We start from the raw sequence: 25,573 nt of genomic DNA on the forward strand, positions 1-25,573 counted from the left end.
CAAGCCAGGGTCATCCCTCATATCTCCCATATAAGTTGGTGGTAGTGAGGTTTGATCCCCCTACCTCTCATTTGTAAAGTAAGCGCTCTACCATTGAGCCACAACCAAACTTGTAAAGTGAGTGCTCTACCATTTGAGCCCCTAGCCCATCTCTCTCCTACTAATATTTAATTTAAAATCAAACATGTAGTTTAATTATAAAAATAAATAATAACAAATCAATTAGTAATTAATACATATTTAATGCAAATTGTTTCTTTTAACCCGTTAAAAACATAATCCATATAACACACTTAACACAAGTGGGGAGTGGTTTAATCCATCTTTAAAGTGTCATGTCATGTTAACTCATGTAAGGGTTAGAGTATACCGCATGACCTTACGGTAAAAGGTCATCGCCAGCTTACTTAACCCAGCTGTACGGATCTCTTAAGCGTCTCCAAATTATCTCGAGTTCTTGAGAAAACCCACCCACTCACTGATGATAAAACCTGGACGCTCTCAGGTGCGAACTGGAGATCACCCATATCCCTCCCGAAGTAAGTGCGAAGGTATAGATTGAACTCGAATCTCTGTTGAAAAAACTAACTTTCCTGTCACTACACCATGCTTAAGTGCTGGAAATATGGATTGAACTTGGATGTTTGTGACTTATTTCTATCCCATCACCTTAGATTTATTTATTTGGTTGTCATTTTAATTTTTGTATTTTAATAAAATATTAATATTAATATTTTATTCCTCAAGATATTTTTGGAATGGCCGGTATTTTATTCTTTACGTAAAGCTCAAACTATTCAACAAAGTATATATTTATAACTTGATGTACGTGCTTCATTTTATTTGAAAATTGGAATATGTATTTAACAATCTTTTTGTTGATTATATATGCATATGTATGTGTATATGTCTATGTGTGCGTGAGCAAGTAGATCATGGTTTATATACAAATAAACTAAAGTGAGTGAATGCATGTGACAACGGTTAAAATGTGTGCATGCGTTACTTTAGTTTTGATACATAAGGGGGTTGTGTAATAATATAATCAACTCTTTTTTTCATTATCTTTTTAAGTTTGTCCATTAAAATGAAATTGCCATATTATGGATAGATAAGATATCTATGGATATGCGCGTGGTACTAACCAAAAGTATGCATCATATTCATCACTTTTAGTTCATCTAATTGCTAGTTATGTGGTTTTCCCTAGTTGTATGTAAATAACTACTACGTTAAACTACTTTATGTTCTTAAGTATAACTAGTCAAATTGGAACACTTTCCTATATTAATGATAAACGATTTTGCCGTGATGGTTCGTTGCTTGAAGGCTATCACGTCGTGTGTGATGACCATGTAACTTTATATGAATTTGCTAATTAATATATTATGATGAAAGTGAAAATAAATAACTAACAAAAAAAATAAATAAGATGGAATTCTAGATGTATGGTTTCTTATCTACCACCGAACTTTCTTAACTAGTTTTTAGCGAATTGCAGTTTTATTTGACCCATTACTTAAGTTTCTAACCATGAACGTTAACTTGTTAGAATAAAAACTAACTTATAATTACGCCATCTCAAGCTTTAGCTTGTTCGTTTTGACTTTTCTTGCTTTTTTAAAAAGAAAAAATGTAGACAACACAATTACTTCTAATATATGATAGCTAAATATAAGAACCTATCTAACTAACATAAACACAAAAATACTTAGATGTTTTGCTTTGAATGTCAAAGGGGTTATGTAACCCCTTTCTAGATTTGACAAACAAAGTATCAAGTGTTTTCCTTGACTATCTACATAAAACTGGTTCAATAGTTGCATACACCTAAAAACATACAATTTATGTCTTTTAATAATAGAATCATATGGTGTTAATTCGTTCTTATTGGTCAAAAGGGACGAGTCTTTGTTAATGATGACCCAAACCATGACTCGCCATCCACATTACGAAGATGATGTCAATAACATACAAGTCTCATGCACAATAAAGAATAAAAAAATGGGTTTAGCTAGATGGTGTGATTTGAATAAACTTTATGTATAACGTATACAATTTGATTTTATCTAAGTATCGATAGTGATCTTTATAATACTTTAATGATGTATCAACATTTGATGTACTAAGTATTTTTCAAAACTATTGCATAAGAAGGTTAATATATAATAAGTTGATTGTAAATCATAGAGTTATGAACACTTATTTAGATTGATTAAAACATCATTTTATATTATTTTTTCAAGTACTCTATCAACACCAATATTTAGTAAACTAAATTTTGTGGCTTACTGTATGGTTTGTCTACGTCTGGTCTTCAAATTTAGTCAAAGTTAGACCTTAATGTATTTGACAAATTAAAATGGACGATAGAAGTTGTGAACGTATTTGACATTAATAATATGATTTATTTGAAGTAATCAACGTATATGACTAGTTAAATAATTTATATATTATTGCTTGCTTATAGAAGAATGGATTTGGAGGGAAATATAAAGATATATTAGGAGCAGTTATATTATAGTAAACTCTTATCTCAATATTATATCATCATTTAATTTAATATTAAACTTCAAGAAACATCACTTTGCTTTTAAGCCATTGATAAAATCCTTAAAAGTCCACAATACTTTTATAAATTATGAATTTTTAAACTAAACTTTCCAATGTACATAACCAATTGATTAAATAACCATGTTCTGAAACTTCTATACAAGTTAATGATAAACTATTTGACATTTTAAAAATATAAAGTTGATCTTCAAACCTAACTTTCTAAACCTACTTTTGGACTCTTCAACTTGGAACATTTAGAATCGAATATCCTATTTAATTCCATCAGTTTTGTTTGTCAATAAATTACTCCAAGCATGTGTCTCTATATCCGAGTGTTGCATTAATAATTTAACAAGCATTGGAGTTTGAAGGCCGGTTGTTGTATTCTTAAATCTTGTCCAATACAATCACATAACGTACATATTTTTTCCGTTTAAAGTTAAATCCACAAAACACGTAGTAGTTCGTCAAAGTGAACTTTGTATAGTACATATATACTTGAAACAAGCTACATAAAACTTGTCCAAAAATGTGAGAGAAAACACCTGTAAATTGTCATATCTGCCACCATTTTCTACGCTCCATTGCCTTTACAAGCTCGTTTGCTAAGGACGCAAAGTCTTCTGCTTCGTTGCTTAGATCTTGGGTCCTTTTGCTGATCCTCTGAAAAATTAGATATTCAAATGTTGTAAATCATAGTTGAAACTGTTTCTTGCTAATCAAATAACGCATATATTTATTTTGTAATGATGAATAAAAACAATTCCTACATCAAGCTTTTCCTGGCGCTCTAAAAGCTTGTTTCTTGCTTGTGCAGCAATTGAAGAAGCGTCCTGAAGAAAAACGAAAACCGTCATAACATAATATGTAGCTTATTAATGTTTATATTATACCCATATTAGGATATTTGTTTGGTTACCCCTGCATTCTTTCTATATTTAGCAATAATCTCTTCACGTGTCCTCACTCTGGGTTCCTCGTTATCACCATCAAGTAACATTTCCCTCTCAGTTTTCTTTCCTGCATCATAAGAGATAAAGTTGTAACAATATTAATATCATTAGAAGTCAAATCAAGCATGGATTATAAATTATTTTCAAACGTACCAACTTCCGCCTTTTGTGTTGTATGTGATGAAGTAGGCATGGATACAGATACGGGTTCATCAATTTCGATGTCATCTGCATTAACATATACACGTAAAAGTTATTCTAGGTCTAATAGCATCGTTCATTTTGCCATAACATATACTTTTAAAAATATTTTGATAGGTATCCAGCCTACCTATATCAAGCTCTATTTCTTCCTCATTATTAGCATTACTTTCAAGTGGACCCGGAAATGGATTCTTTGAAAAGATTTCGTCCAGATTGTTGGAACCTAACTTATATTCTTCAGGAAAGTTGACGTTGTTATTCGTTTTTCCTCCTTTAAATCCTTTAAGAATATTAACAAGTGCTCCAGGGATACCCTGCAAAAGATCAATTATCAATTATGAATATTTTAGCAAACTGTTAAACATAGTGATAATTAGTTTCAACCTGTTTTTTCTTTTGATGTTGAGAACTGCTAAACACTGCTTCTACTGCAGCTGCAAGAACTTTATCATGAAGTGAAGGAGAAGATTCCATAACCCTACAATAACAAAAGCAACACATCATCATTATACATACTATGCGACATCTTATGTGCACAAATAATAAACATAAATATACCTGCCGTCGTCATCATTTTTCAGTAAAGAGAGAAATGCCACTTCAGACCCATTTATCTACAACATATTGATCAAAATTTCTAAGATACTACACATTTAAACTTCAATGGTTGTAAAACTTCTAGAATAATACCATGGCCATCTGCCCGTTCTCTGTACAACACACAGTCCTCTGCATATTCGCCTTGTAACTCCACCTTAATGTTGACATTAGTGAGGTTACTTTCACCAGTTCTAAGTCTGGCAAGGATCTGTATAACAATACTTATCAATATACCTTATTTAATATACATATACATACATTTATGTAAATATATTCTTTTTGTATGCCTATAAGAATGAAAATAGACAGACAGACAGACAAACCTGATTTCCAATTCGCCAGATTGATATAGTAATACTAATCCACATGTTTTTTCATCTTTCTTTAAAGTTGAAGTCCAACAACAATGCTTCTCATGTTTTACTTTAACCAACGGTTTTTCATTCCCCTAGCAAAATAGAAGTTCTTAGTAACTCGCTATCAACAACTTTGATCCGTTTGCTTAGCATGGGTTGATTTGGATTGTATTTTATATCTATTGGGCCAAACGGTTTAGCATATAAAACTTTGTTAAAATGGAGGGCCGACGCCACACCTGAACCATAGATTTTAAACGATATAAGCACAGAGCATCCATGCAACAGAGTAAAACAAGTGAATCCATTGCATTCTGTCCTGATTTCATATGATCGGTTTCATTTGCAGGTTCATTTCTGACTGCAACATCCTTGGTCAGCTGTGTTGACTCCTTTTGTTCCACTGACTCAACTATGGAAGTACTTCCCTCTGAAAGAATATACATAACACTTGTAATATTGTTAAATATATCATGGTTTCAAAACAAATACCATAAAGCATGAAACTTTTGAAATTTATAAAAGAAGAAAAAGGAATGCTATTAAGAACAAAACTATTTTTTGAATAATAATGAGCTAGATATGATTACAAAAACCATACTATTAACATCAAAACTATTTATTTAATTAACATAATTTAAAAGGTATTATGCATTTTAAATACTCATTGAGAGACTTCCAAGTTCCAACCCGTTTCATTTAGCTAAAATCGTTAATTTTAACCATAACACAAAATAATAGAGTGGTCATACTTGCCTATAATATGCATGGATATAGCAGCTGTATCTTTCTTCAATTGCATTGGTTTAGAGTTGATCATGCGATTATTTCCATCAAACACATATAACTTTGCATCTTTGGTAGCTACAAACATCAATTTCTCTAGATTTTTGTCAACATTCTTTGGTCCCGCACCTTTAGGGCTTTTAACGTTACCACCATTATACACAAATGGTTGCCATGTCACGGAAATCACTGGACTGCTAGGGCTAGGTAAAGACTCAGTTAAGAATGAAACAGAGAATGAGTTGATATCACTGCAACCTGCAATGAAGGCATTTTAGACCGAAAAGGCACAAATAACTGTCGCATAATGTGTTAAATAACTAAATCAGCATTCAGAACGTTGACTTACACGACCACATTCATGTGCAACAGCTAGCTTAACTCCATGGTCTATATATTGAAGAGATTGAACAGGGGAATCAATGAGGTGGAACGAAGCGATACAAGTCGGACCTCCACCTTCAGGTCGTTTAAGAACTGAAAACAGTACTAACTTGTGTTAACTGTTAACTCTTAAGTAAAGTATAAAACGGTTGACATGCATGTTGAAAATAAGCTTACCTTCTTGTTTGGTTCCCGTGACAACATGAAGGTCTGTCTCTTTCGAGCTGGAATCGAGATTATACACGCGAATCTACAAACTCAGAATATAAGTATGCAATTAGGTCAAACATGGTCAACCGTTAAACCATTACCATAGAACTATAGAAGCATCTCTTACCAAACCAAGTTGATTACCAAATGCTAATCATGAAGTCGAGGAGCACAAGCTCAGTTCAGAAACTGGAGAAGTTGAAGCTGAACCACTCACTTCCACATCTTTTATCTGTCAATTGTCTCAGATATGTTATATGTTTAATGAAATCATCTTTGACCAATGAAAAATTTAACATAAGGTAGTGAGTAGTGACTAACCGCTCCTATAACACAAAGGATTGACAAGACTGGTGAGGTGGCATCCCAGATTCTAACAGATCCATCCATGTAACCGGCTATGTAAATTCTCTCTATCACATAACCTTCAGGAGAATTAAACTGATACACTATGCCTCCTGATATGGGCCAACCACTCCCCTCAGATTTTTGTGTTGGACTGGCCTTCAGATTTGTAGCTATCTAAGTATAACATAATCTTTATACTAATAACACAAAAGCGAACGTAAAACCATAAATGCAGTATACAAGTTACCTCCAAAAGAAACTTTGAAGTGTTTTCATTGCCAAGTAATGAGATAAGTTTTGCTGTATTTATGACTGGATTTAGTGTAGGTACAACTGCAGGACATTCTAGAGAAGATAAAGTAATTCTTTTTTCATGTTGAGATGTTAAGGCCGATAAATCCTTATGATTAACTAACTGCAGATGTCCCGGGCTTGTGAGGACTAATAAATCAGCACCAGTATTATTTATTGCACTTGGTAACAAACTCATATCAGCAAACGAGCCAATAAGAGTGACCTCTGCACGACCCACACATCTTAGGGTTTCCATCCCAGGGCTCCATTCAAGACTCAAAACCTGCAATAAAGCCAACCCATTTGTAAGTAAACGGGTTGAAATTACTATATCTACTAATCTGTTAAAAGTGTTAAACTCACCGTTAATACTTCATCAGATCCAATTTCATCGCCTCCGTAAACAAACAGTTGTCCATCACAGTCATTTTGGGATTTGGTGTTCGCCGACCAGTGCAACACAATGACAGGCGGTTTCCTTTCAGCAGATGACAACTGTAACCTTACAACATTATTGTTTGATGCTGCAGCTTTTTGTTTTTTACTAGATTCAGTGGTTGAAGTTTTCCAAAACATGATATCTCCATCTATGTATCCGGCAGCAACAACTGTCCCATTAGAAGACGCCCAGCAAAGAGCAGTTATTTCTTTTTCCTCCAAATCATGTTCAGGTTGACCAACAACTCCATTCTTTAGTTCAAGATCCTTATCACCTCTAACTACAACCGCTTGAGCTTCAAAAATATCCCATAATATAATTAAGCCACTCTCATACGCAACCAAAACTCTGCAAAAGAACAAACAACGGATCGATATATTATATGGAAACTAAACTCCCAAAAGATATAAACAAGAGACTCAATAAGTACTTGTATCTTGCCTATTCCCAGAAGAAGACGGTTGATGAAGAACTCCAACAACAGTCTGATGATCTGGACACGATGACTCAGCTGCTTCTGTGGAGTATAAAAATACACCAATTATTTACTAAGCACTAACTACATAGTGTATAAGATTAGCATATACCAACCAGTAAGGGATTGCGCTGAAATATGATATGGTAGTAATAAAAGTTGTCCATCCTCTTCATGCTTTAAAACCGACATCAAACCATTATCATCTCCAACGTACCTGTATTTAGTAGTTAGTAACACACATAAAATTTCGAATACTATTGCAGTTTTCAAGTATCTTAATGAAGAAGGAGCCGTAAATGACAGAGAAACTTGTAATGTTGGAGCTCCATTGCAAAGTAGAAGCAATGGACCTATTTTCGAGATTCCACACCTGCACCAAGTCATGAAACAAAGATTTTAAGTAATTTAAAAGTTAGAAAAAATGTTTAATAAATAATAAGGAAGGAAGTAGCAGTGATTACTTGTATTTGATTGTCATTGGAGACGCTGACTAGGAAACCTTTGTTGGCTAGAAACTGCAAGAGAAATATTATATGAAACATGTTTAAAGTGACATGAGAAATAAGAAAAAGGTTTTTAAAAAAAAAAACCTCCAAATACTTGAAAGGTAATTGTTTAGGAGAAAGTAGGAGTGCTTCAATATTATCACCACCAATCACTTTGATCCTGCCATCTCTGCATTGCAATAACACAAAAAGATATAAAGTTGATATGTTAATTATAAAAGAAAAAGAAAAAGAGTTAGAGATGTAATTACAATGTAGCGATGGCTAATAGACGCTGAATAGGATCAAAGGCAAGAAGTGATGCGGTAGATGGGATACCGTAATGGAGTGGTGTTTGAAAATCCAAATCTTGTGGTGTGAGGCATCCTTTAAGATTCTGGTAGACAATAATAATAATAATAATAAGAATTTAAAAAAGATGTTGGACATGAATGATTTATTCTAGGGTTAGAATTGGTGATGTTGCCTAGGATAGGGCGTTAGAAAAGTAAGTGAGTAATTAATTTGAAAAGAAAGAGGTGACTGAATGATGAGCCAGCAGCAGATTGATCATCAACTAGCAGATTCATCTAATTCATTAGCATCGTGGTGAGTGAAAATGAATGATTAGATTCATAATAATACTAATAATAATAATAATAATAATTTGAATTTGGTAGTAGTACCTGATGATTAATATTGTGATGAAGCTTTGTGGTAGCTGTGTGTAAGAGTTTCTTGGCAAACATCACTCCACTCACCGCAGAATTTGGTGTTTAATTTGGAAGAAGAAGAAGAGCAGCAGTCTTTGAAGTCTTCTCCGGTGGTTTCTGATTCCAAGACTTGGTACCTCTTTCTTTCATTTCATTTCATTTCAAACACAACCCTATTTTATTTTATTTTATTTAATACTTTACTAATAATTTAACCAAAAAACAAAACAAAACAAAAACAAAAAAAAAAGAATCCTATAGTTTTATCCTTTAACTTCCCATTATTTACTCATAAATACCATAACTCTTATTATTATTATTATTATTATTATTATTATTATTATTATTATTATTATTATTATTATTATATGCGCCCTGTTTACGGCGCGTGCATATAATGTACATGTGTGTGACCCTCGGGTGGAAAAAGGTAAAATTGCATTAATTTTGACGTTATTTTATTAATCTCGTGAAAATAACGTTAAAAGTGGCGGAAGATTAATCAGGCAACATGTGGTGACGATGACAGCCGAAAGACAATGGTACATGCACCAATCGACGGTATCCCGATGGTTGAGTGTTATGTGCCTTATGTCCAAGATTTGATGCAAAACTACTATCGAGTCGGGGGTCTCACCAGAAACAGCCTCTATATTCTTAAAAGGTAGAGGTAAGGTTGTGTACATCTTACCATCTTCAGACCCTACTATAGCTTTGCTATTAGCAGGATATACTGAGTACGATGATGATGATGATGATGATGATGATGATTAACCTTTTAAACTTAATTAATCATCATTTAGAACTTAAAAAAGAATAGATTTTAAGGCTGCTAGTAACAAACATAATTCATAGTCAACCTTACAATATCTTGCATCTCAATTAATGCGTTTGTGTGTTAATTCATTTTACAATAACCATAAGTTCTTTGAGAAACCTAACTGAGTTTCAAACATCTAACACATGCGAGAGGTAGTATGGGGATCGACACCCCGCATCTCCATTTTGTTTTTTAAATAATCTAATCTTCTTTACGCGTCACGTTTTTTTATGCTTAACAAGTATAATAATTTATTGTTGGTAATTTCATTGACAAAAGTCACAAACACATACTTATCACAAGTCATGGTTTACTCCTTTTTAATTACAGTAGTAACAATTTATTAAAGAAACAAGTAATTGAATAGTAGTAAATGAAGGCAAACTGAGTTCAAACAAACCCCAGGACATTATTTCCTATACTTGATTATGCAGTCAATAAGACACTATATCTAATATGAAATGTAGCAGTAATCAAACTACAAAAGGCCGCACAAACGAGGCCGAGAACATATTTGTCTTCCATTCGCTTTTACTAGAGCCATCATTCCTGCTGTTGCACCCACACATATTACAGATGATATAACACTCTGGGCATTTTGTCCCGTTGCAGCTTCAAAAAGAAACAAAAATAGCTCATGTAAGTCCAAATCTAACAACCCTCTATGTATATTTTTTTATTAATAATGGAGTTCGTTCAATACCTCGGTTAAGAGTAATGGATGTAACTGTCAAGCCTCCAATCAATAAGGCTGATGCCACTGGAAATAACTGCAAATAACCCAAATTGTTTTAGAATGAATGGTAACTGAAGAACAAGCATCATAAATACATAATCCAGACAAAAATATGGTTACTCACAGTGCGTGACTCGAATTTGTTTAGCTGAAATGGGGAAGGACTGTTTCCACTGACGGTATAGTTTCCAGAAATGAGATCGATTGCATCCTGAAAATTGTAAAAATATTAATACTCAGGAAAAATACTTATTAGGAAGCAAAATTTTGTTATACAGAAGCTTGCCTGTCGAATTCCATCTTGAAAATTATTTAAATAATATCTCGAAAGAGCACTAATCCCATCTTTTATTAATCCAGAAATAGTTTGTTTCCCGTATCTGCAAAAAATGAAGAAAAAGAAAGGTCACGAAAAGGAAGACAGAAGGATTATTGTATCTCAATCTTTCTTCTGATATTACCTGACAATGTCTCCTTTTAGAGCATTGGTTCCAGAATACTCAAGGCTGATCTCGTCACCTTGATTCACCCACACTATCAAAAAAGAGTTGCAAATATTAACACTGAATAAAGTTTTCGGTTGGGGAAGAACCATACGTAATAATATTAGTACACACAGTTTCTAAAAATCTCAAGATCTTCGTCGTCTGTAAAAGAACAAATGTACTCTGAAGATGTTAGTGCACAGATCCGTTGCAACTGTTGTTCCAAAGATATCCTTGCAAGATAGCTCTGCAATCACAAACATCACAATTTTATTCTTTTAGGGTATGTAGTATTAATCTGTGTAACATCTAGATAATAGTGTAAAGTACTAAAGCTTAAGTGTGTTTTCTTGAACCTGTGTAACATTTGTTCGATCAAGGCAATCAATGCAGTTGGATCGAATTATTCCTTTCTGCTCTTCTAACAACTCTCCATCCGTGGTTTGGAGAAAGAATCTGCTGAGCTGGAAGAGTGAATATCATAAATTGTATTATGAAAAAACCATCATAGTTCCATTAAAGGAAACTATTTCAGGAGAATAACTTGTAAAGATTGTAGTATTACCCCTGTTTTTCAAAGTCATCAGCTATTTCATCATAAAGAAGTTTCAAACTGTCAAAATTTGATCCGCCACAGCGTTGATGGAAATCAAATGGGACATATCTGAATCAATAACAAATTCACATTAAAACTGCAATCTGCCCCCGCGTGAACACATATAACTAAAAAACAAAATTCTAGATCAATGTTTCCTTTGTTGTGTAAATGTAATAAAAAGGTCTAGATTGCAAACAAATATATAGTAGAAAGTCAAAGCACAAATAAAGATTTACCTAACATCTGGCAGCTTTTCCATTTCTGTGGCAAATGCAAAGCTCAGTTGGCCCTCATTACCATGCTGCACATAACCAATAACAGAGCATGCCATTATACAGAATACCATTACAATGCAATCAAATTAATGTTTTGGTCAACTCTTACCTTATCGGTTAAGTCAACAGCAATAGTATTTCCATATCTTTGCATAAGATCATGAAAGTGCCGCTTCACAACCATAGGCTGCAGAAGTTAACCAAACATTATTATCAGTGGCTGTTTGTATGATATACTTAATAAAATATAGCTCAAAAGTGAAGACTATATTGGTAGGTTAAATAATTCTTGAACTTTAAGACTCAAGTATTCCAATTACTACTCAACTAGACTAAGAGGGTGTTTGGGTCACGGAAACTTTTTTGAAGGAATAGGAATATATCAAAAGAAATTGGAGACTCCAATTCAGTTGGTTTAAAACCTATACAATTTGGAAGGAATGTCGAATTAAAATTTGAGGGAATTCATTCCATTTTCATCGAATTCCAACGAACCAAACGCCCCATTAGGCTCCAAGTTACCATAATTAAAGAATCCTCATATAATAATAGTAATAGAGTAATAAAGTCCACACCGTATCTTCATGCTCAATGATAGAAAGACGGGGTTTATAACTCAAATCAACAATTTGCTCCCACAAGAGCGGAATTGAACCTCGAACCTGGAAAAAGGAACTTTCACTAATCAGAAAATATAATATCCCCAATATTTAAAAAAAATGTACTTATAGATCTATAGTAAGTTGGATGTGTGTAAGCTTCCAACCAAAAGTTATTTTTTGTTAAAACAAACACATTTGCATTAACATGTCAATATATTCACAATTGTAGGATTAGATAAACACACCATTCATATTACAAAGCTACCGGTATTTGGAGTTTTAAATCAATAGTTAATGCACTTAAACCTTATACTTAGATTGGATAATAACTTTAAAAAAGTAATTACCTGCAAAAATGATGACTTGAATCGGTCATACTCCAGCAATTGTTCGGTTTCAATAAAATTAGCAGTATCCCCTTCTAAATTAGCTCCGCGTCTCCACATTCTAGTACCTGATTCATATCAGAAAACTCAAAGTTTGGCATATATAAATGTTGTTGTCTTAGATTAATACAAATAATATTCATCTTCACCTACCCAGACGCCTTGTGCACCTCCTTGATATCAATGTAATTGTGGATGTTAAATTGTTTAGCTTGAGCTGTCCCATCTGGAAGCTTAATTCTTAGTTAAGGAAGAGTATCATAAACTCTATGGAATCTGATAAGAATTCGTTGCATAAAATTGCATTGGTGGACATTCAGATAGAGTACATAGAATGAAGAAAAGAAACATGAACATGTTACTCGGACAGATTGAAAGGATATTTCCTTGTAATAGTGGCACAATAAACTCATCAACCTGTGATAAGAAATATGAAAATTTCAGAAAAGATAGCGTTCCAACAACCTAATATCTTGTAAAGTAGATTATATGTCTGACCTTATTCTCAATTAGGTCCTCTAAGATATTCCTGTTCCAAACAAAGCGTGGGTCAGCCTGAAATGCAAACATGTAAATCCTCAATAAGCATATGAAATTGATTTGTTTTGTATTATAGTAATCATAATAATAGAGATGAGAAGTCATAATACCTGCTTCCAAATAGGTTTAGTCATCCAGCCATCAGCCATCTTGTATCTTCTCTGCAAGCTGTAAGATATAAAGTTTGTTAAAAACAAAATGTTACCTAGTTATGTATTATTAAGTCAAGATAGAATAAGTAAGAAAAGAACATACTTTAATGTAATATCAGTTTGATAGGAATAATACAAGCCAGGTGTGTCCTCGACAATTCTCAACAATGTCTGGAAGTAGGCTTCGTCTTTTCTCTGTATGTATTTATAATGATGGTGTAATTAAGCTTGGGAGTTGATATAGAAATAGGAAATATATGTGTTTATTGAGAAATTGAAGGATGTTAGTTTAGTTACTTGGTGATTAGATAAGGTATTTAAAGCTTGATAACAAGGTAGAAACTTGATAGAGGTGACACGGAAGACAGGGTAGCCAAGGTAAGAGCCAACCTCCTTGCGAGAAGTAATAAGCAATAGATATGTTCCTAATTAAGCACTAGTGTTAGTAATGGAAGGAAAGTGAATGAAATCCAATATGCATAAAGAAAAGAAAAGAACCTGCAAGCAACCTAATGGATCCGGCAACTCCAAATACAGGATACACCTTGGAAGCACTAGCAGTTGTTTCCAGATTATTAAACTTATGAAAGGTTCCATCGGAACGAGAGATAGAAAAGCCTTGGGGCGGATGATCCAGAGATCTGATCACGACTGTCTCTGCATATTCCTGCAACTCTAGTTCGCTTCGTATCTTGAATCCATTCCAACCTTCCTTTTCCATCCAATTCACACGCTTGATTCAATTGCAATAATAATAATAATTAATACAAGCTATGAAATCAATTTCATTTCACTTGATTGATTTATTAGGTCTACCAAGCATTTGATAACTCACTTATAATTATTATTCTTATCCATTTCTTTATTATTATTATTATTATATATCAATTAAGTTATATGACTTTAGTAAACAACTAAAAAAGGTTTAACAATTTAATCTTTTAGTTGGTTGGCACTTGAAGAAAGTTACAAGGCCATACTAAAAGAAAGATGACAATTTGAACTAAACAGGACATTTTTATATGTTTCTATGTGCATTTATAATTATCAGCAGCATAGGTTTCTAGAGATGTATTATTATAATTTTTACAAAATCACTTACATATTCTAGTTCCAATTTCAATATTTAATTTATAATAAAAATTCATTTAAAAACAAAAAAAGTAGTAATGGGCCAAGGAGGCCCAATTAACCCAACATATAACTATTGATTATTTATTTTTGTTTCTGGAGAGAAACTAGGGATTGAATTGCTGCTGCACCGATACATACCAGGTACAAACAAATCGCCCTTAATTCGTTGATCAATTTCATTGATTGATTATTGTTTGTTTTGTGAATGATTATATAAACATCAATCAGATTAGGTTTTGATGGCGGGAGGTAATTTTGTGCAGCGTGTATTCTCATACCTGGTCAATGAGGTCCTCGTTGAAGGTCTTGCCAACAGGTATGTAATATTCTCATACCTTACCTTGCTTGAATGATAGATTGATATCCATGTCCATGTCCGCCATGTTATTCTTTCTGTTGCCCTCAACCTATTCATATTTATTTAATTCATATATGTTCTTGCCCACCCTTTCTATATCTATATATATATATATATGTTTCCATTACTAAATCTTCATGCTTTTGCTCTTTTCTATACTAAACTTACTTTCTTCACCAACTGTATTATCTTCTCAACTATCTTATCTTATGTTATGTTATGTTGTGTTTTTACATGCTCTTTTAAACTATCTTTATTTTCCTTTACATCACCTTAACTAACAATCCTATGCTTCCTTTTCTTTCAATAGCCGATCATTTCAACGATTTGCTGTCAAGACTTCTAAGTCAATGGAAGAAATGGCCACCCTAGGTAACCAACTATACTGTCATGGCTCGATGATGTACTTCTGGATTTGCACCTAATGTACTTCTGGATTTGCCTTTTGCAGCTGCCAAAAAGAGGCAAGAAATTGCTGAACAGGTGAAGGAAATGACTCGAAACATGGAGAAATGACTCCAAACATTGAGGTACCGATGTCTTTTTCTCTTTCTCAGTAATGTATACAAGCATTGAAGGTGTATGAAATCTAATCTGGTTTATGTTCTATTTGTGTTGCAGTCCAAAAACCGTTGATGATTGATTGTGGAACAAGTTTTCATGTCAGCATCCAGTTTACAAGACCAAGACCAAAATTTGTTACTTTGCTTTTGTAGATACTCATAGACTGTTGCAGCCAGCTGTTTTATCAGTTCAAGACTCACTTTCTAGTTCAAAGGGATGTGGACCTTGTTGTGCATGTTTTTTTTATTTGAGATTTTATGGTATAATGTGTTTTAATTCATGATTCAATAAGAAAAAGTTTTATGGAGATTATTTGACATGCTAAGTTGCCATGTTTGTGCTTAAATTTAAAAAGAATCCTCAACTAAACCAACTAGTATCCACAAACTCAAATCACTTGGAACAAAATAGTAAAGCAAGTAAAGAAGAAAATTGGTTGTTTATATTTCTTGTTCAGATGCACTGCTAAAATTACTTTTTATATATTAAGTATTTTAATTATTCCCTTGCTATCCATACATCCCCTGAACTTTCATTTCCCTTAACATTTGTAATTGACATGTTAGTCCCTCTTATTTTATTTTATATTTCTCTCAAAATATCAAATAAAAAACTATTACGTTTTATTTTTGTTTTACAGTTGTTTATATATATTTTTGTTATTGATTTTATTATTTTATTTTTTAAGATCTTATTAAATGTTTGTTTATTTTTTTATCTGTATTGAAAAGGTTTGTATGTTTTCTCTAGCTAGTTTTTTATTTTTTTTATAAAATGTATTCAAAACAATTTGATTTTTTTTGTTAAGTTTGGATATATTAGATTAATGTTAACTAAGAAATGAGTAAAATTTGTTTATCAAGTTGTATGTTATTGAACCTTTTTGTTTATATAAAATAATATATTTTTTTTATAAAAGAATGTAAACTATCTCTTTATTTTAAAAAAAACGCTCTCCAAAAAGTTAAAATAAGTATAGAAAAAAAAACATTTTTTAAAACAAGAAAAACAACGTTTTTTAGATAAGAAAAAAAAAACTTTTTCTAAGTAAGAAAAATTATGTTTTTATTAAAGGCTTTTAAATATACATAAAAAAATAAATAGAAAAAAATTGTTGTAAAAAATAGAAAAAGAATGCCTTTATAAAAATAATAATGATAATAAAAGATAACAAAATGGCAAAAGAAACAAAAAAAAAAGGTTTAAATTGTATTAATGTAAAACTTGAGGGAGGGGGTATGTTTAGTAAAAGTGGATGAGAGGCAACACCCATATTTCTGATCCTCTTATAAGCTTTCACTGAACTTTGGAGTTAACCCAAATTAGCTCTTCAGCTTCTGGGATTCCACCAAATGTCGGCCAATGGAACTGCAATAACTAAAATGCAATGTGTTATCAAACAAATAAAAAAAAGTGTAATTGTGATTCAATTGATATACTTGTAATTGGAAGTCAGCAAACCAGAAAAAAATACAAAGAAAGTCTATTTTATATTACTTGTGCAAGGTAGTACAAGTATTGAAGTACAGGAGACTTTCTCAGATTAATCCCATGTGCAATGTTATGAGTTGTAAGAAACGCAGCAGCAAGATGGCCAATGTCACCAGCCTGAAAATAGAAAATAACTCAATAATTCCGAAAGGTAGAAATAGAAAAGGTGAATGGACTAGCAATGCATACCTCACCACAATGAGGGCGGAATCTGATGGTAGTCATGCCTTTTGATTCACGAAGCTGTAGCATAACATCATCAAACTCAGAATTCAAATGTTTTACTTGTTGGAATGTAACTGAATTACAAAAAAATTAGATCTTCATAAAATTGTGCATATAGCAGAAGCATACTTGCCTTGTTTAGGGTATAAAGGTTGGTGTGGCAATAGTAAACATAATAAGAGAAAGCAGGATTGAATATATTGGTCCATTGTGCAGGCGTTGGCATGTGCTTTATAGGGCGTCTTTCACGCTTGCTTTCATCATCCACTAAATCCAACCCCACAACCTGCAGTTTTTAAACAAAACTAATTTTGTATGAAAATTGCCAATAATACACGAGCATATAATATATTTAAAAACAAAAAATTGCAAGCTTTGCACACTATGTGAAGCACATTTTTAGGAACCTAAACATGTATGCAGCAGCACATACATATTGTGACAAATCAAACAGGCAAACTTGTATACAAAAAATATGAAAAAAACAACCTAACCTGCAAAATTATGCAGCTTCCAGAGTAAGCGGTTCTTCCAGAGATTCCAAATCAAAACTCAACTCCTCATTGCCCTCCAACTCGTGAGCATTAGGATTATAACCAAACAACTTCATTACTTTACTAAGTGTTCTCAACACCAGATAAATTTCTTTCTTTTTAGCTTGCCGTCTATCTTTCACCATAAAAACATGAACTTTACCCTCAACTTCAATCCAACTACACCCTGGTTGTTTAACGACACCTCTTTGCTTCATAAGCTTTCTAACCCGTTTAACCTCCCCCCAATTTCCCATCTCAGCATACATATTTGAAAGCAAAACATACGGACCCGAGTTACTAACATCTATCTCTATTAACTTTTCTGCCACATATTTTCCTAACTCAATATTACCATGAACTTTACAACCACCAAGCAAAGACGCCCAAACAACAGCATCCGGTTGCATTGGCATATTATCAATTAATTCTTTGGCTTCATCAAGACAACCAGCTCGACCAAGTAGATCAACTATACACGCATAATGGTCACTCGTTGGTTGTATTCCAAATTCTTTACTCATTGAGTTGAAATAATAACGACCCTCATCAACTAAACCAGCATGACTACAAGCAGAAAGTAATCCAATCATTGTAACATGATCCGGTTTCTCACCGGCTGCCAGCATTTCTTTAAACAGTTCAATCGTTCCTACCCCGTAACCGTTTTGAGCAAACCCTACGATGATTGCATTCCATGATACCCAATCTTTACAAACCATGTTTTTAAAAACCTGTTTCCCCTCTTCTATGGATCCACATTTGACATACATATCTATAAGCGAATTCCCTACAAAGATAACACTTTCGGGTCCAGATTCAAATCTAAACCCGTGTTTTAACACATGGGCATGAGCTTGCTGGCCTAATCTCAAATCAGCAAGGTTTGCACACGCGCTAAGAAGATTCCCAAAAGTGTAATGTGTTGGAAAAACATTTTCTTGTTTTAGTTTGCGAAAGAGTCCTAATGCGGTTTCATTATCTCCATTTTGTGTGTAGCCAGCAATCAACGCGTTCCACGATACAATATTTCTATCCGGCATATCGACAAAAATCGAACGCGCGGTTTCAACGTTCGCTGACTTGGCATAACCGCTAATAATAGAGGTCTCCGTTATGATGTTTTTCACTGGCATTGTATCAAAAATCCATCTTGCTTCTGAGATTTTACTACACTTTGCATACATATCAACCAGTGCGTTGCATATAACAATATCATCCCTTAGCTTGCTAACTTTTATAACTCGGTTGTGAATTTCCCGTCCCAAATTCAGTTTTGTCAGGGTTGCACAAGCACTTACCACACTCGCTAGCGTGACCTCATCTGGTTCAACTCCACCGTTCATCATTTTCCTAAAAACATCAAGCGCTTCATCAGCCGGACCATTCTGTTCATAGCACGAGATCAAACTATTCCAAGAAACCGTGTTTCGGTGACTCATCCCATCGAAAACCTTTTGAGCACAACCCACATTTCCACATTTCGAATACATGTCGATAAGAGCACTACCCATATAAACATCTCCCTCATAAGGAGACTTGGAAACCGAAGCATGAATCTGAGCACCCATTTTGATATCCCTCAAACCCGCACACGAACTAAGAGCACTACCGTAAGAATACTGGTTCAGCACAAAGTCTCGAGCATGCATACGCACGAAAAACTCGACCGACTCAAGAAACCGATCATGTTGAGCAAAACCGGACACCATAGAGTTCCAGGAGCACTGGTCAGTGACAGGCATGGACCCGAAAACCCGGGTTGCTTCGTCTAAAAGACCCGCATTGGTTAAGGTAGATAAAACAGCATTCCAAGAGAAAATGTTTCTGTGGGGAATTTGGTCGAACACCTTGTGTGCATCGTGTATGGAGCCAGATTTGGCATAAATGTCAAGTAGCCTGTTTAGGATGAATGTTTCTTTGCTGAATCTGGATTTGAGGATGTAGGCGTGAATGCATTGTGTCTGTTTCAATGGTGAATTTGATTTGAGGCATACCTCCAGAAGGTGTGCGAGATGTGAAGAGTTCTGCTGCTGCTGCGGCTTACACAATACGTATTTAGCCATTCATTCATTCATTCATTCCATTAACAATGGCGCCTTTATTTGTATTCAGGCTAAATTACTTTCCGAATTTAGAGAGCCCCGATGCCCACTCTAGCCAGACTATGTTATCTTTATCGCCATAGTTTAGCTTGGGCGTTCCCCCGGAAACCATATCGCCGATTGTCACTTGACAGTCGTGCCACCACTCTAGCATAGCACACGATGGGACGAAAACCCGGGTGGGTTCAGGGTTCGAAATGACAACCTTTGCACAAGGTTTAGCTCAAATCTTATCACTAGGCCACAAGCGGTAGATAACTCTTTTCTAGTTTTAATTGTTGGGCTTGTTTTTTTCCTTTTTTTTTGAGATTTTTATGGTTTAATTCAATAAAAAGAACTTATGGGGAGGAGATTCTTTGCATGTTAGGCTATAATTTTGGTTAATGGATGAATAATGCGGAGTTAGGAAGCGATGCATATTGTACTTGTTAAGTTGTTATCTCCGCTCACCAATGTTGGCATAAAAGTAGTAGGAATTGATAAATAACACATGAATTAATGTCAGTAGTAATCCTGCCTACAAGACCATCATTTACAAACCAGATGTTAAAGCGAATGAAAAATAGAGGTAACAGGATTACCATGTTCAAATGCACTGCTAAAATTACTTTTTATATAATAAGCATTTTGATTTGATTATTCTTTATGACACCACCAAAAGCCTAAAAAAGATAATAGTCTTGTGTTACAGAATATGTTTCTGCTCCTCTCATAATATACACTCAGATAGGTTCACCTAAAGCTTTCACTGAACTTTGGAGTTGACCCACATTAGCTCTTAAGCTTCAGGGATTTCACCAAATGCTGCTGGCTAATGGAACTGCATTAACTGAAACACAATGTGTTATTAAACAAATTACAAAAGTGTAATTGTGATTCAATTTATTATCATCGTAAATGAATCCCAAATATGAAGCTCAAGTTATGATAACAAAACCTTAAAAATGTTTCAACCGAAAGTTAATTACCACCAGAAAGCCACAAATTAGTTTTATGACATGAAAGAAGCTAAGTTTCGATATATTCAGGCAATTCAGCTTTCCCTAGATAAATCTGTTGCATCTCCTCTCTCCAGATCTGTATGCAACAATATAGTAAACAAGTACAAGGTATATCAAACTTTTCACTCTAAATATATTGATAACGAAACCACAGAAAAGATTATGTTCATTTAAATTAAAATGCATACCATGTCACGGAATTCGAGTCGGATATGTGGCACATTCGTTTTGCGAATATCATTTCCATCTGGTCCTCTCTTGTAGTACTCCGGACCAATCCAATGCGACTGTTAAAAAAATGTTCAGTTACCAATTCCAGCAATATTTAACACACAACCACAAGAAAATGACATCGATAATGGTAACTTTACCTTGAGAGCATGTGAGAAACCAGATTGGTATACTGAATTACGGGCAATCTCACAGAGATCACAAGCACTTAATTTCCATACCTGTGAAAGCATAACATTAGTATTCACAAAACTCAGGAAAAATTGGAAGGTGGATGCTTACAGAAGCAGCAATACTGTACTCCTCCACTAACGGCTCCTTTGTTAGGTGGATTTGTAAGGGGTCATCAGTAGATAAAGAAACATTAAGGCCTCTCAGAAAAAACATTGGAAAAGGGTTCCGGTGATAATCTAGAAACAAGGAGTTGTTGCTCAAAGGAGACATTGCAAGACCAATCTGATTACAAAGGTAACAGCCCATCAGATATACTTCTAATTGAAAGTCAGCAAACCAGAAAAAAAAGACACAGAAAGTCTATTTTATATTACTTGTGCAAGGTAGTACAGATATTGAAGTACAGGAGACTTTCTCAGATTAATCCCGTGTGCAATGTTATGAGTTGTAAGAAATGCAGCCGCAAGATGGTCAATGTCACCAGCCTGAAATAAAATAAAAAGAACTCAATAATTCCAAAAGACGGAGATAAAAAAAAGTGAACGGTTGTCAATACATACCTCACCACAATGCGGGCGGAACCTGATGGTAGTCATGCCTTTTGATTCACGAAGCTGTGGCATAACATCAACAAACTCAAATTTCATATTGTTTTCTTATTAAAATGTATTTGATTTTTTTTTTGAATGGATATTAATGAAACTGTGAATATTGCATAAGCATACTTGCCTTATTTAGGGTATAGAGGTTGGCGTAGCAATAGTAAACATAATATGAGAATGCAGGATTAAATATATTGGTCCATTGTGCAGGTGTTGGCATGTGCTTTGTAGGGCGCCTTTCAGGCTTACTTTCATCATCAACTAAATCCAAACCCACAACCTGCAGTTTTGAATAAAACTTTGTATAAAGAGTGCCATTATATATACAATCATATCACATTTAGAAACCAGAAATGGCTTTGCACTGTGGTCTGTGTGTGAAGCACAATTTTCAGAAATATCTCAAGTCAAACAGGCAAACCTGTTTCAAGAAAACATGCAACTGCGGATGTGATCCTGGGTCAACTGTAACCTCAAAAAGAGGAAGAAATATATTGTCAAGAATGGTCTGAAATGATGTCACGATACCCATTTCCTTATATATATTGTAAAGTCGAGGCAGCTGCACAAAATTCAAGATCAGAAGTGAGGATAATGATGTATAATGTTTGTTTTATGATAAGAGAAAGTATAAAAGTGATATAACTATGTAAAACATTAATGTCCTTAATATGTATACCTGAATCAGCCAGACAACATTATCACTGTAGAGTTCATTATTCACAATCCAACTTGCCAAATTGTCCCACTCACTTTGCTTTCTCCCATATATGGATATTCTGTATTCCGCCATCTGTTAATGTAACATTTTTAAAATTCAGAAAAAATTGCCATCAATATTACATGTGAAGATAAACATGATGTCAGAACTTACTTGATATTTACTTGCATCAAGATCCGCAAATACTTGTTTGGTCAACTCAGCAAGGAAGCGACCTGACAAAAAACGGTATTCATATGGATTAACAAAAAATTTGTTTCTGAGATTCCAGTAATTGTTCTTATATCCCATAAGTTGAAACAGATGAAGCTTACCCTGAATTAAGTTATCTTGCTTCAAGAAAATCTCCCTAAGTCTACTTTGACCACAGGGGTTATATTTGAGATTAAATTTGTCAAAACGGTGAAAGGTGCTCTTGTCTGCATGCACATCTAACAGATCAACATTGAGGTCATAACTGCATCAAGAAATTTAAATACCATGAGTAATTTATCATATGATAATTTACTTATTTTAAAACTGGGCCAAAAGATTATTATTTTAATACCCAGTTAAATCCAAGCTCTCAAAAACTTCTCTTAAAGTCAGATACGTCCCATCCCGAAATATTACAACCTAAAGAAGCAAACACAGAGTCACTACCAGAAATCAATATAATAAAGATGAAAAACAAATCAACAAAGGGTTTAATGTATTACCTCATCAGGTTCTTTTTTCAACTTAGACTTTATGAACCTTAACAAATGTTTTTGATTCATGCATGCAGAATGATGAACATGGGTATCAACTTTCCGGACATTATAAAAGTCACGGTGTGGTGCACTCTTCTGAGCTAAAAACTCTTTATCCGCGTTTAGCATTAAATGAAGATTGAATTTCTTGACATAAAAGAAGTCAAAGTCAGAAAAATGAAAACATATCACCTAAAAAATTGCAAAACATAACAAACATAAAAAAATCAGTAAACCTGTTCTAGAAGACCAAGCCGGTGATGGCATACTGTTCGTGTATTACCAGCAGCTATCACTTTAAGAATGTGATGTAAGTCAGTAAAAAAGGTTGTTGCATCAACAACAGGAAAAAGCTTCTCATTTGCTGCAAAACGTTCAAAAAATTTATACTTTTTAAGTACATATATGCATAGACAAAAAAACACCATTAGTAATCACTGAATAATGGAATCTTACAGTCTTTATTTGCATAAACATGAATGACTCCATCTTCCATTTCAAAGTAATGCTGCAACATGATCAAAATGTCGTGTTAAGAAAACTTATATTGATATAACATGAATTAGTCTAAAGTAAATTTTGGTTTACAACGTACATCAGATTTTGTTTCAGGAACGTAACCAAAGGGATTTGGATTGCGTTTAGGGGTACTAGGATCAGATATAACCTCCTTTTCCCATGGTGCAATGCTTTCTCTAAACACATAACTTTCCCTCATTTCAAGGCAAACCTGTAAAGCCCTGTAAACCTCTGCTTCATCAGGTGACGGTGTCTCTGCAAGTTATAACATTGTATGACGTTTAAGTACAACTGTTACAAAATAAATTATTGAAACACACTGACCAATCAAGTAAAGAAAACCGTTTTCTTTTTGCATATGCAAGGTAGTTCAATTTCAATATTTACTTAAAAAAACTTAAAAAGTATTCATAAATAAACTAAAAAGAGGCATGAGTACCAACCATATGGAGAGATCCTAAGGCGTACAAAAGTTTCCTGCTCCGGCTCCTTTCTAAGAATATCAGCAGCTACAGGATCAGGTTGCACACCATGTAAATCACCAGAAACACTATGCGACCTTATCATAGCAGCCGCGGCCATGGGCAACTGTTCACCATTTGCATTACCATTTGCTTGCTCCGTGCCCTGCTCATTCATTTCCAAACACACGTATTCAGAGGAAAACCAATTTCTTATGATAGCACCATAAATCATAAAAAACAACTTACGGCATTCCCATTCGTGTGAAGATACGTAGCATCATCGAGATTAGCATTGTCAACATTGACATCAACATCTTCTTCATCTGATCCTTCCACACTTTCAAAAGCACTGGCACTCGCTACCGGAGACTTGGGAGAAGTCGGTCTGAGTATAAGTGAAGCCCTCTTTGCCAATCCAGTATGACTACTAGCTTTCCCTATCATAATTAAAACTTAATAATAATCTCACAACATATATATATATATATGTATATAATATAAATTATATTAAGGTGCTAATTGTGTGAATCAAGTAGTGTAATTATATATACAACATAGTGCAGTGTAATTACATAATTAACCTAGTTGTATGTATGTATAATTACATAACTTACTTAATTTGCACAGTTAGGGCGTTAATTGAATTTGTATAAACCATATATATGTATATATATGATAACTCCAGCAATGAATAAAGCATACAATTAATAAATAGATATGAACCTTCAGGAAGCGTATGGAGTTTAGGCAATCCAAGGGGAACAGAAGTAGGATCGTTGTCATCATGAATGGAGGTGACGTCAGGCAAGGAAGTGGAAGCACGACGGTTAAATCCTCCGTTTCTACGTGGACCTTGAATCCGACGTGGCTGCTTCTTCTTCTTATTATTGTAATTGTAATCATCCACCTCAGCATCTTCTCCCTGTCTGTCTCGTTCAACGGTTTTGGCAAACTCCAGCAATTGATCTAGGGTTTTGCGGTGCATATAGTAAGCCGAGACTGCCACAAATGAAGCTCCGACGAGTGCCGCCATAGCCAGATGCAACGCATAGGTATCCATTTATTGTTAATTTGGGTGTGAGTGAGTGAGTGAGAATTAAAACCCTAAGAAATGAAATAACTAGAGGATATGTGGAGTATTTATATACATAGAGACAGAGTGCGATTAGGATATTATTATTATTATTATTGATAAAATGGGTCCCTCAACTTTAGACAATGGTCGAGTGAGTGACTGGATGAATGGTCTAATAATCTTCTTTATTTAACACGTGCCTTTATCACTATGGTATGTTCCTTTTTCTTACGTGTCTTGTCTTT

At 34.1% G+C, this 25,573-nt stretch overlaps 5 protein-coding genes across 6 annotated transcripts; all 5 read right to left on the reverse strand.

Annotated features, from left to right (window-relative positions):
• Positions 1-2,914: 2,914 nt before the first annotated feature.
• LOC143549924 (uncharacterized) lies at positions 2,915-6,153 on the reverse strand. Its single transcript, XM_077040694.1, has 14 exons — positions 6,145-6,153; positions 6,017-6,089; positions 5,801-5,932; positions 5,426-5,713; positions 4,909-5,099; positions 4,637-4,761; positions 4,404-4,521; positions 4,272-4,327; positions 4,098-4,191; positions 3,841-4,027; positions 3,663-3,737; positions 3,476-3,576; positions 3,327-3,389; positions 2,915-3,219 (listed from the first exon to the last, which is right to left on the reverse strand). The coding sequence occupies exons 1-14, from the start codon at positions 6,151-6,153 to the stop codon at positions 3,112-3,114; spliced, it is 1,620 nt and encodes a 539-aa protein (XP_076896809.1). The 3' UTR covers positions 2,915-3,111.
• On the reverse strand, positions 6,097-8,842 carry LOC143549925 (uncharacterized). Its single transcript, XM_077040695.1, has 11 exons — positions 8,780-8,842; positions 8,366-8,490; positions 8,199-8,283; positions 8,070-8,123; positions 7,896-7,978; positions 7,722-7,831; positions 7,572-7,647; positions 7,055-7,478; positions 6,645-6,974; positions 6,371-6,571; positions 6,097-6,281 (listed from the first exon to the last, which is right to left on the reverse strand). The coding sequence occupies exons 1-11, from the start codon at positions 8,840-8,842 to the stop codon at positions 6,204-6,206; spliced, it is 1,629 nt and encodes a 542-aa protein (XP_076896810.1). The 3' UTR covers positions 6,097-6,203.
• A 1,093-nt stretch (positions 8,843-9,935) lies between these two features.
• LOC143549926 (phosphoinositide phosphatase SAC8-like) lies at positions 9,936-14,917 on the reverse strand. The gene is made up of 20 exons (XM_077040696.1): positions 14,870-14,917; positions 13,899-14,133; positions 13,698-13,825; positions 13,504-13,595; positions 13,359-13,416; positions 13,207-13,263; positions 13,092-13,125; positions 12,862-12,942; positions 12,670-12,776; positions 12,296-12,382; positions 11,830-11,907; positions 11,682-11,746; positions 11,413-11,511; positions 11,204-11,303; positions 10,980-11,094; positions 10,824-10,896; positions 10,649-10,742; positions 10,487-10,573; positions 10,330-10,396; positions 9,936-10,238 (listed from the first exon to the last, which is right to left on the reverse strand). Exons 1-20 carry the CDS (start codon positions 14,915-14,917, stop codon positions 10,105-10,107), a joined length of 1,839 nt encoding a protein of 612 aa, XP_076896811.1. The 3' UTR covers positions 9,936-10,104.
• A 1,968-nt stretch (positions 14,918-16,885) lies between these two features.
• Positions 16,886-19,771, reverse strand: LOC143549928 (pentatricopeptide repeat-containing protein At2g13600-like). The gene is made up of 2 exons (XM_077040697.1): positions 17,137-19,771; positions 16,886-17,064 (listed from the first exon to the last, which is right to left on the reverse strand). Exon 1 carries the CDS (start codon positions 19,769-19,771, stop codon positions 17,675-17,677), a length of 2,097 nt encoding a protein of 698 aa, XP_076896812.1. The 3' UTR covers positions 16,886-17,064; positions 17,137-17,674.
• Positions 19,772-20,401: 630 nt separating this feature from the next.
• LOC143549939 (putative AMP deaminase) lies at positions 20,402-25,365 on the reverse strand. Of its 2 annotated transcripts, none has more exons than XM_077040703.1 (20): positions 24,977-25,365; positions 24,500-24,690; positions 24,233-24,416; positions 23,866-24,044; positions 23,727-23,778; positions 23,507-23,634; positions 23,238-23,417; positions 23,087-23,154; positions 22,854-22,996; positions 22,693-22,754; positions 22,498-22,611; positions 22,240-22,380; positions 21,946-22,098; positions 21,777-21,830; positions 21,591-21,701; positions 21,325-21,498; positions 21,183-21,263; positions 21,000-21,098; positions 20,779-20,887; positions 20,402-20,639 (listed from the first exon to the last, which is right to left on the reverse strand). In XM_077040703.1, exons 1-19 carry the CDS (start codon positions 25,311-25,313, stop codon positions 20,819-20,821), a joined length of 2,520 nt encoding a protein of 839 aa, XP_076896818.1. In that variant the 5' UTR covers positions 25,314-25,365; the 3' UTR covers positions 20,402-20,639; positions 20,779-20,818. The 2 variants fall into 2 exon arrangements, with proteins under 2 accessions (XP_076896818.1, XP_076896817.1); XM_077040702.1 differs by having other exon boundaries at positions 24,233-24,419.
• Positions 25,366-25,573: the final 208 nt, after the last annotated feature.

Source organism: Bidens hawaiensis, unplaced genomic scaffold (genome assembly GCF_021521415.1).
Source record: "Bidens hawaiensis isolate Kalapana, Puna unplaced genomic scaffold, B.hawaiensis_p1.1 tig00015870_1, whole genome shotgun sequence".
Classification (NCBI taxonomy): Eukaryota; Viridiplantae; Streptophyta; class Magnoliopsida; order Asterales; family Asteraceae; genus Bidens; species Bidens hawaiensis.